The 12,011-nt window shown below is 33.3% G+C and overlaps 1 protein-coding gene across 1 annotated transcript; it reads right to left on the reverse strand.

Moving 5' to 3' along the window:
• Positions 1 to 5,174: 5,174 nt before the first annotated feature.
• On the reverse strand, positions 5,175 to 11,257 carry LOC107818901 (D-cysteine desulfhydrase 2, mitochondrial-like). Its single transcript, XM_016644973.2, has 7 exons — positions 11,054 to 11,257; positions 9,211 to 9,537; positions 8,384 to 8,426; positions 7,923 to 8,255; positions 7,154 to 7,283; positions 6,887 to 7,063; positions 5,175 to 5,544 (listed from the first exon to the last, which is right to left on the reverse strand). The coding sequence occupies exons 1-7, from the start codon at positions 11,153 to 11,155 to the stop codon at positions 5,310 to 5,312; spliced, it is 1,347 nt and encodes a 448-aa protein (XP_016500459.1). The 5' UTR covers positions 11,156 to 11,257; the 3' UTR covers positions 5,175 to 5,309.
• Between the last annotated feature and the right edge of the window lie 754 nt (positions 11,258 to 12,011).

Below are 12,011 nucleotides of genomic sequence, written 5' to 3' on the forward strand. Positions count from 1 at the left end.
TTGGTTACACAAAATAGTTTGAAATTTTTTTTCTGCCCCCCTCCCCACCCGCAACTTCTTTTTTTTTTTACTTATTTTTTTTATATTTTTAATTTTCTGTTTTTTCGTTTTTCTGCACCCCACCCACCCCCCCAAATTTTTTTTTATATTTTCTATTTTCTATTTTTTCGTTTTTCTGCACCACCCACCCACCCCAACCCTCAACCCCACCCGCAAAATATTTTTCAACTTACACATTTTAAATACTAATTTCTTATTTTAAAAAAATATTTTGATTCTCAACTACTAAGGGGTCGTTTGGTAGGGTGTATAAGAATAGTGCGGAATAAGGTGTATTAGTAATGCATGGATTAGTAATGCAAGCATTAGTTATGCATATATTATTCCGTATCTACTGTTTGGTATGGTGTATTAAAATTATAATGCATTGCATAATTTTTAAGAAAAATAGTTGTTTACAAAAATGCCCTCCATATTCTTAAGTTTTAAGGGATTTTAAGGATAATTTTGTCTTTAACCATACTAATGCATGCATTAATAGCCTTGGTATTACTAATGCCATGGTTTTCTATGCATTACTTATACATAGGATAATACCAAGTATTAGTTATACACAAGTTGAAAAAATGTATCAAACAAGGTATTAGTAATGCATAGAGCTAATGCTTGCATTATTTTTTCTAACACCTCCTACCAAACGACCCCTAATAGTATTTATTTACCTTTTATACATAGGTGTATAAATGGTAAAAGACTTCGTCTATGCTAGATGAGCATGGTTCTAAAACATGAGTCAAGTTGGACGGGTTGGGCTATGACGCATTGTTTAGCCTATCTTGACTTAGCCCATCTTAGCCCAAGTATACTTTGGGCTGGATTGGGCAATGACCCACTTATTGACCTAACTCATCTTGACCTGCCCAAATTCAGCCCAACCCGCCCATTTGCAAACCCCAAGTGAAACATTGTGATCGAAATGGTGGTGACTATTCGTGAATGAGTATGAAAGTCTAGTTGGGGATTGTTGGTAGGCTTTATTTCATTTTTAGTTTTTATAAGTAGGATATTTTAAGGGGTAGTTAGGTAATTCAACTTTTTAGTTGAAAGATTTGCTTTTATATATATATATATATATATATATATATATATATATATATATATATATATATATATATATATATATATGGATTATTATTTATACTTGTTGTCATTGCTTCTTTTTATCTTTTCTTTAGCCGATGGTCTTCCGGAAACAGTCTCTTTGCCTTCCAAGGTAGGGGGTAAGGCCGCGTACATCTTTGATCTCACCCTCCCCAAACCCCACTAGCGAGAATTCACTGGGTTTGTTGTTGTTGTTATTGTTGTTGTAAGTATATACTAATCGAGAAATTAGTTATTTCCAGATTTAAAATCGACATATAATGAACTCAATTCTCTATTCAAGTTAATGAATTAACATTTTTTTAATAGAGCAATCTACGCTAAATGCCCATGAAACCTAAATTTATTACCATTCTTTACCCATTTTAAAAATAATTACAAAATATACCCACCCCACTCAAACTTATTACCCGGTCGTCCATCATAACTCTAGTCCCTCAGTCACAAAAGACTCCTAAAGCCAAACTGACAAACTTTCCTAGTTATTCTTTGGTTAATCAACCAAAAACAAAGTAACTTTCTTTAAATTCTAATTTTTTTGCAAGATTGTTGGTTCTGGAAATAGCTAAACTTTTTCTTTATTTCTCTCCCTCCTTCTTTCGGTTTCAATTTTAAATTCAGTATTGAATTAGCTACTAATTTATTTAGTATTTAGATTAGCTGAGCACATAATTCAATTATGGCAAAATTTCAAACTAAAAAAAAGAATATAAACTCCATGTGCATAAGTTTAAAATTTCAGACATTAATTTTTATGTGGGGTTTGAAGTGTTTATTGTTGGAATTTAGTGGGTATTATTTTATGATGTGTAGATTGTGGTGTTAATGATGATTTTTGAAGATTTAATTGTGGCAAACATTAATCTGCCATTGGAGGACCTTGAAGCTTGAAACTCATAAACTGGGTTTGTTGAGTTTGTGGTTATTTTGATCCGATTCTGACCGGGTATGTTCGAAATGTTAATTGGAGGATGTAGCTATATTCTGAGTCAATTTGGTGGAGATTTTAGAGTAGATTTTTAAATTTTGGGTTAAAATTGAGTTGAACTATCAAAGAAGACAGATACGTACTGTATACCAAAATGGTATATTGCATATTGTATAACTATACAATAATTAATTCAAGAGTATATAATTAACTACAATAGTATACTACTAAATTTTTTTTGAAGGAATGATCCAATCCTCTATATACCAAAATAACATATTATAAACTATTTTGGTTAATTCAATAGTGTATAATTTATTGCGTTGAACTGGCGAAGAAGAATTTGTACTGTATACCAAAATGATATACTATATACCATTTTGGTATACAGTTCATTCCAATGATATACTATTATAGTATACTATATAATGTAACGGTATACTCTTACAATTAGGTCCTTTTAGAATTTTTTGAAATTTTTATTGACAACTGATATTATTTCAGTTTAATAATTGAATTAAAAAAATCTTTTTTAAACTCGTTGCGTACAATTGTATACCATGTTGGTATAGCTATATACTATACTGGTATCATATGTTAGTTGGGACATTTTTTGGTTGTATTAGCTACATTTAATGGGTACACTATTTGATTTTTCTTTAGTAATAGTAGAATAGTACATTATCTTGAATTTTTTTAATTTTCCTTTATGCATGTGTATTATGTAATCATTTTGATTTTTTCTTTATGCGTTTGTTTTATATAATAGTATTATAGTACAATATCTTGAAATACATTATTATATTAATATGTGGTACACTATTTTTTTAATTTTTCTCTTTATGCATGTGTATTATGTAATAGTAGTAGTCATATATACAACAACAATAACAATAACCCAGTAAAATCCCACTAATGGGGTATGAGGAGGTTAGTGTGTACGCAGACCTTACCCCTACCCCGAAGGAGTAGAGAGACTGTCATATATAGTTGCTTGGAATTAATTAGTAGAACTGTATACCCTATTGGTATAATTATATGTCATATTGGTATCATATGGTAGTTGGAATATTTTTTGGTTGTTTTAGCTGCATTTTTAAGTGAATTATATTCTGAAATGATTTATATGATCATGTTTTGTTGTGTTGGATTTTCTTGTACCTATGGACATAGGTTTTGTGTATTATGTAATAGTTTTTATAGTTATATGCAGTTGTTGAAACGACCCCATACAATTATATACCCTGTTAGTATACGGAATGAGCAAGTTGCTTTGCGAATATTTAGCTTGCAATGCGAGCATGTAATTTTCTCATACTTTTATTGCATCCTTAAATGTTTTGGTACAGTAATATAGTCGCAGGTAGTTGTAGCAATATTCTAGAGCAATCATATACGTTGTTGGTATGCATGTATACCATATTGGTATCATATGGTACTACAAGTCTTTTTTGCTACTCATACTTTTATTGCGTTTTTCAATATTTTATTATCATTTCTATTCTATCTAGTATATATAGAGATTTGGTGGCAGTAGATTATGTTTTCTTGCTCCATAACTAGTTGTGTTACTGCTAATGGTAGAGTGTGTACTGATATTTGTAGTGAAGGAGATCAAGATTTGCATGGCAATCACGTGTCGATTCTTAGAATTTGATTATGTAATATATGGTGCTCAACAACAATCAATGTGATATTCAGTGAATTAGATCAAGTGACAACTAATATTATTTCAGTTTAATAATTGAATTAAAAAAAATGAGAAAAAAGACAAAAAGTATATTATACTAGTTATATTAAGAAAAAAAAAGGTGAACAAATATTTACTATATCAGTTATTTTTTCTTATTGTATAAAAACAAGAATAAAAAAAAATAAATAGTGAAAACAGTAAATGAAATTAGATTATGAAGAGAAAAAGAATATAAAAAAGAGAAGTTAAATGAAATTAGAAAAGAAACAAGAAATAAAGAAAATAAAAGAAAAAAAGGAGTTAAATGGAATTAGAAAAGGAACAAGAAATAAAGAAAATAAATAAAAAGAAAAAAAAAATAAAAGAGTCAAAATTGAGTGTGAAATAAGTTATGGTAAAAATAACAGTAATACGAATTGGGCAAAAATAAATGAATAGAAAAAGAAAAAATTAAGAAAAAAATAAGAAGAAAACGAGAAAAAAGAAAAGGAGAAAAGAAAGAAAAAAGGAAAAAAGAAAAGAAGCATAGAAATAAAAAAGAATTGGAGAAAAAAGAGAAAATTTCCCACAAAAACTACTATGGATAGGAAATGTAATTAGTTTGATGGGTAGAAAAACAAATGGGTAGCTAAGGGTAAATAGTTTTGTTTTTGTGGGTACCTGTGTCATTCACCCTTTTTAATAAACCAGAAATCTATCGCTTTAAACGGCAAAACTTGGTGAATAATGGATCATCCCTCTACCTTTTTTACTAAATTCACAATAGGATTCGAACTCGTAATGTGCTCCTATGGCAAAGCATCTCAAACTGTACTAACTTTGCCATTGAAACCAAAGCCATGAGGCTGTAGGAATCACCCTTTCACGGAACATGCAAATGCAGAAAAAATTGATACTACTCTTGAGCTGTGATCACCTAGCCCAAGGGTTTCTATCTAGGGGCGTATCTAGGTCTTAAAATATGGGTTCACGTGAACCCATTCTCCTCTCCTTAAAGTATCCATCATGAAAATTTGGAATCCTAAATGAATCTATATTTGTGTCTAAGCAAGAGAAAATCCAGTAATGCACATAATTGGACCGTGAAATGTTGCTGCAAAAAAGGCATAAGAGAGCATTCAATTTAATAACTGCCTAAGCCTTGATAGGTAGAGTAACTCGGTACTTGTGCCAACAAAGGTAACAACAACCTGGGATATTAGTGGAGGTGTTCACATGCTAGCCCTGACACCACCGTTAAAGAATAAGAAGTTCAAGATCTGGTACATTAGTTATCAGTTAAAGTCAATAAACATTAACTGCTATTTTGACCTTTCAGCATTTAAAAAGTAAGATTTGTATTGCTGAGCTAGCCAAACACACCCATTTAAGACTTAAGAGTTGTATCTGTAGTTGAGTCTAGGCAAGTGGAATATGCAGTAATGCACATATTGGACTTTGAAATTCGCCACAAATAGGCGAGTCAAGACAGAGGGCATCCAATTTAAGCACCGGTAATGGTTACTGATCAGTTAAAAGTTATTAGCATTAGCTACAAGATTCATCTTTCAACATTTCGAAGTAAGATTTGTAGCGCTGAGCTAGCCCAAACATACCGAGTGTACCTCCTGTGTGAAGCATCACCACTTTCGCATTTCCCTCCTGACCAAGTTGAGTTGCCAATTCCCAAGCAGCCAAAGTGTAAACCGGATCGATAAGAATACCGGTCTCTTGTGCAATCTTTTGACATATTTCAACTTCCCCCTTCAGTATATTGCCAAATCTGTAAGACAAGAAGGAGAAGAAGAAACTCCATTAAAGATTCATTTCCACTTTGTGCAATTCTAGAATGATGAATAGTAGTTATGAAGCCAGAGACGGAGCCAGCATTTCAACTTTATGGATTCCGGATTTTAGAACGACGACATCAAGTGCTAATAACTGAGTTCTAAATTTAATATTTGCCCATATCTAATATTTCTTAACACAAACACTCTATTTGAGCAAAAGCTATTGGGTTCGACTATACCTGTTAATCGGGCCGGACTGACCCGTTTACAACCCGGGTCAGCCCGGTACTGTAGCATTGGGGGCGGGCTGGGACGGGTTGGGCGGGGAGCGGGTTTTAAACGAACAGTTTTTTGATACCGGTGCACCGGAACCCGCTAACCCGTTAACGGGTTTTTAACGGGCTACAGCCCGGTTCAACCCGGTATCCGTTACAAATTTTATTTTATTTTTTATTTTCTGGACCGTTGCCAACGGTCAAATTCAAAAATGACCGTTGGCCAACGGCCCTTTTTTGCAGAAATGGCCATTTCGGCCTACCCCCTTAAGAAAATAGCCCCCACACCCCTAATATTTAATAAATTATAATTTTAACCTTTTATATATACACACACACAAACACACTTCATTGTAATTTGCAAACACACTTCAATTACTTTCAATTTTCAATTTTAAAATTTTAAAATTCAAATTTCAAATTTAAAACTTTAAACTTCAAAGTTTAATTCTAAGCCTTAAAAGTTTGCAAACACTTAAGTATCAATAACATTGAATAAGAAAAATAAAATTTACTTTAAAAAAAAAAAATAGCATGGCCCGTTCCAGCCCGCCCGAACCTGGACTGACCAAAAAAAACCCGAAAAAGTACAACCCGCTAACAGCCCAGAACGTTAAACGGACGGGCTGGTTTTTTTTGTGTACAGCCCGTCGCAGCCCGCCCGTTAAACACCTCTAGGTTCGACTGAACACGTTTCCTTCTAGCTCCGCCCTTGGTCATGATGTAAACATGGATATATAGTTGTTTGTCAACATGGAGAGGGTCGTATGGGAAGAAAAAATCTACTCGCGTGATGCATGTTTTCCCAAAAAGAGGCGGATCTAGAGAGGATTTCGTGTATTGAGCTGAACTAAAATCTCAACATACAATAAGATCACACTCATTTTGAATCTACTGACTCTAAAATCTTGGATTCGCCAAAGGTCCTAGACACCAAATACTTGGGAATTTCTTAGATGAGGAACATCAGCTATTACTGCCTCAAAGACAAGATGACGGGGAACAACAAAAAGCAAGAGCTATTCTTTATATCAAAGAAGACCATAGAAGTATCAATTACTTTCTTGGAGAGCTGCGTTCGACCCATTGCACAATTCCAGGTTCCAATCCACTCAGCACTTGCTCACCAAGATGAAGAGTAAAGCATCTACGGAATTCAGAAATTAAACTTTCCTCCTTTTTCTGGTATCCATCAATCGTGTCAACCAGCATAACTGCAGTGACCTCCCATGGGAGACTAATAAAAAAGTGTGTTAGTTTGAAAGACATTGGCCATTACAAAGATGGAGATAACGTGATGCATCGAGGATAAATTGAAGAACCTCACCCTAAGCACGCTGCTCCAATTCCTAAACCAACAGCAGTTGTTCCTGTTCCAGCATCTATAATGATTTTTATTGGTTGATCTTTCCCAAATAGATGGTCTTGAGACAAGTACTCAACAAGGCGTACAACACCTGCAGGAATCATTTAGTTGACATGTATATCTGAAGTTATAAAGAAAACACACAAGTAGCTGAAGCATCAAACGCAATAAGCTCTGAAAGTACTGAAGAAATAAAAAGTTACTCCCTCCGTCCCAAAAAAGATGATACATTTCGAATTTCGAGAGTCAAATGAATTGTTTTTTGACCGCGACTTTTTCATATGCCTTCTAAATATTTTGAATTGTTAATTACTATGAGTTATAGTACTTTTTTAATGTAGTTTTCAAATATGTAAATTTTATTTCAAAAAACTTGAAGATTCTATATCTGAATTTGCGGTCAAAATTAAGAGTTTGACTCTCGAAATCCGAAAAGTATCATCCTTATTGGGATGGAGGGAGTAGATAATTAGGTACTAGATAAGGTACTTCTTGTTTTTGCTAGGAAAAAAACTACTGGGAAAATAAGGAAAAAATTCGATGGGTAGCAATACTTTGAGCCTCATCACTACGAGTGACCTTTGATGACATGAATAATGACAGATTACTCAAGCACTCTTTTTTAACATTTCATCAATTGATTTATTTCTTTTCCACAAGACACCTAAATATCACATTATTTAGACGTGTACTTTCTTTAAACGTGTCACCACAAGAACGAACAAATTACCTAGCAAAGCAGCAGCATCTCCAGCACCTTCATTAATGACAACTACCTTCTTACTCCTTTTTGTAAGAGCATTCACGAGTGAAGAGTGTTCACCACATCCATTAGAGGATAAAGAAGCCTCTAACTCAGCAAGCGATAAAACTAAGCCAACATTTCCTGCAACTAGATGTGCATGCTTTAAGAGCATCTCCTCCCTCCTAGCGTATAGAGATCTTGGAACATATCTAACATTTCCATATAGTGTTGAAATTAGATTGTAACCCGTCAAAGTTGCTGGTTGTTCTCCTCGGAGAAGTAAGTGTGATTTTAATCCCCTTTCGGCACATGACACAGCTGCAGTGCAAGTAGACAAAATGCTTAAAATACAGTATTATCTCTACCCAGGAACGACACAAGTAAATTTTGAAAAAAAAAACGAATGAAAAAAATGAATGTGGCAGTTAACCTGTTGCATGACGTACCAACAGCTGCAGCATGCGCACTTTGACAACCTCCGCATGTGACCTAGAGTTTTTAAGAATATCGCAATGAGATGTAAAGTTCTTTTCTACATTCCTCGAGCTCGAAGACACTAATTATTGAGTGCTATTAAGTCATGAGAGTGATCGAAGATAAAGTTTTCTGATCAACTAGTCTTTCCTTGCACATACAATTTTGTTCTGGCTTTGAACAGGCTAAAGAAAATAAGAGCATGTAAAACATTAACTAGAGAGAATGTAAGCAATCAACAGGGAAAGATGCTAAGACAGTTCACTAACTTTTGTTATTTTTTTGCATTTTCACCAACTTAAATGGAGAATCAAATCCCCACAGTAATTACCATTAGCTAGTTAACATTACAGCCAAAGGTAATATGTCTGTGTAATCTTTTAGAATCCTTGCTGACACGAACTAAAGGAATCTATACAACACTAAATTAAAAATTTGGGTGGATTGAGTTAGATATAGCTCTAAAATGTAGCCTTGTCAGTTTTTTGGCTTCCCTTTTATTAACATGATGAACAGGAAACTCATTTTTTCTTTTCTTTTCTTTTCTTTTTTTTCCTTTTCGATATCCCTTTCAAAATTTAATGAACTGCCTTTACTTTTTGTACGCTCTTTAACTTAAACTACTCAAACCTTTGAAATCAATATGCTTTTAACACACGGGGAAATACAAAATACAAGAACCACCAAGCTTTTTAATGAACTTCAATTCCATGTTTATGACTTGCCAAATGTCAATATTAAGCAATGTACACATAAGAAGATATAGCTATTTATTAAAGCTAGAGGCATCAAGTCTTACAACATCTGTCACAGAACTGTCTTCCAAGAGAGGGAGTAGTGCGTCCAGTTTCCTTGCCTTATTACCATTCACCAAAGGATGCAGCAAATCATCTCTTACAACATAAAATGAAGGTTCTTGTCGGTTTTTTCCCGTCATGTGATCACCCAAAGATGGTTGTGGATTATTCAGAAAGGAAAAATTCCAAAGATTTTCACCTCCCTGCTGAAGACCATCTTTTGATGTCGTTATTTGGTTAATTTTTGTATCTGGGCTTCTCAATGCCCATTTCCTCTGAAGTAATTTCGACACAAACTCCTCCTTAGGAAAATTGGATTTCAAAGCTTCCTGAAAAACAAATCCAGGCATTATTCGAGATTCTTCGACCCTGAAGTTTCATGCCTCATCGAAATACATCAATTATCTGTATGTTAAAGCAAATGTTTCACCAAAATAATCAGAGATTTATCGGAATATCATGAAGTTATCCGGTCAAGACATCCACTGAAGCTACAGTTCTATGAGACAGACAGTTTTACTCTATTTCTACTTAAATCAATCAATTATGCTTCAATCTTAAATTAGCTCGGATAGCTATATGAATCATCCGTATGCATGCCTCTCTATTTGGGTTCATTTATCTAAAAGATTCATCATACATTAGAATAATTTTATGCTGACCATTAACTCGCCAATCTTCCTCCTATATACGGAGTTGGAACTGGCAATACTTTGCGAAACTCATATAGATGGTTTATTCAAGATTCCTCAACCCTGAATTCTCATGACTCGTAGAAATACATCAATTATCTGGATGTTAAAGCAAAGTGTAACCCAATTGTTTCGACTTTCGGTGAATTATTAGAGCATTGTCACTCGAATCAGTTAGTATTTGACAAAGAACTTGGCAATTTAACAAACAATAACACGAATCAAAGTTCTCAAAATAGTTACAACTAGTAATAGAATGTAGATAAATAACTTATGCTACATCATACAAAATTCCCAAGATTTTATAGTGTTAAGGTGAACATCAATCCAATATCTAGCAAAAATTAGCCTCAAGTACTATCAACACTATTGGAATATGTTTCTTAGTTAAATTTCTTACAGTTCTTAACACAGTTGTACTCTAATTACTACATATCAAGAAAAAGTTTGAATCTTTACATCAAAAATGGGGTAAAGAGGGCAAAATAGCAAAGCTTTAGACCATTTGGAGATTACCCACAATGAAATCTGAATGTAAACGATGAAACTATGGGATGCTTCAATCAGAGGCAGATTCAGGATTTAAATTTTATGGGTTCAACTTTTAAGGTTTTTAGTATTGAACCTATTATATTTTTAAAGTTATGGTTTCTAACCCTATGTATTGCAATTTTAGTGAATTTTTATACCAAATTTATACTCCGCGTGAAAGTACTGAGTTCAGATGAACCGGGTACTATAACACTAGCTGCAATTGAAACTTTGTGTTTTTCAACTGAAATATGTAAGACTGAGCTCATGGGGCACTAAATTGATATTCAAGATCAAAACATATTAAGGTGAATATCAATACTTAAGGACTATCAACACTACTGGAACATTTTTGTTAATTAAAGCTTTTACAGTTTTTTACACAGTTCTTTTTTAAGATGGTGTTCGGGCAAGCTTGCATGCAGTTCGACAATTCCGCTGCATACCTGTCACCTCACACCAGCTCACACCAGCACATATAACAAGTAACTCTATCTACCAAACCTTAGGTAAATTGCATAGGACGGTAAACTTAATACAGTTGTACTCTAATTTCTAGATAACCAAGAAAAAGTTTGAATCTTTACATCAAGAATGAGGTAAAAAGGGAAAAAAGGCAAACCTTGAGACCATTTGGAGATGACCCACAATGAAGTCTGAATGTAAAAGATAAAACCATGGCATTTCTTGGCTGCTGCAACTGAAACTTTGTGGTTTTCAGCATCTTTGATGGGGTTGCCAGTTCAATTTCCAAGAATCATATTTCTATGCTGCAATTTTAATATTGCCAGAGAAATACTCCCCTCCGCTAGAGCTATATTTGAGTTGTTTTACTTTTACCATATAGTTTATCGTTGGCAGGGCATATTGTTTTGACGAGAAAATGATCGTAATGGTCCCTATTGTATTGAGGTTGCTTTATTTTGGTCCTTAATATTCATGCTTGACAGATATAGTCCTTGATATATGCAAGAATGTGATACATTTGGTCCAAAATCTTAAGGACCCGTTTGTTCATAAATAAATAAAAAATCCTTTTTAAAAAAAATAATATTTCAAAAATGTGTTTGTCCATGAAATTTTGCAAGTTTTTGAAAAAAAATTGAAAATAAGTTTTTCAAAAAACAAAAAGTGGTTTCAAATTTTTCAAAAAAAAATATTCCTCACTCACAAACTGCAACACTTTTTTTAAGTGAAATGCATGTCCAAATATAATTTCAAATAATATTTTTCAAGTTAACTCCACATAATTGCCTTCTAGGAAGAAGAAGATAGATAATTAACCATATGTTTGATAGAATTTGGTAACCAAATCTAAGTTTTAAGTTCTATTTAGTAAATTATTAATATTTGATTTTTTTAAATTCGGTTTAAATCTAGATTTTCTCAAATAAACTTACATATTTATACCCTTTCTTGCTTGAATGGCTATCATATATTAACCAACTAATGAAACAAGAGTAAACGTATGTGATTATTTGGGTGGCATATGCTTCATGCATACATGATTAGATTATGGACTATAATGTTGACACTATAATTGCCTTATAGGAAGAAGAAACTGAGATAATTAATCATAT

This window comes from Nicotiana tabacum, chromosome 19 (assembly GCF_000715075.1).
Source record: "Nicotiana tabacum cultivar K326 chromosome 19, ASM71507v2, whole genome shotgun sequence".
In the NCBI taxonomy this organism is placed as follows: Eukaryota; Viridiplantae; Streptophyta; class Magnoliopsida; order Solanales; family Solanaceae; genus Nicotiana; species Nicotiana tabacum.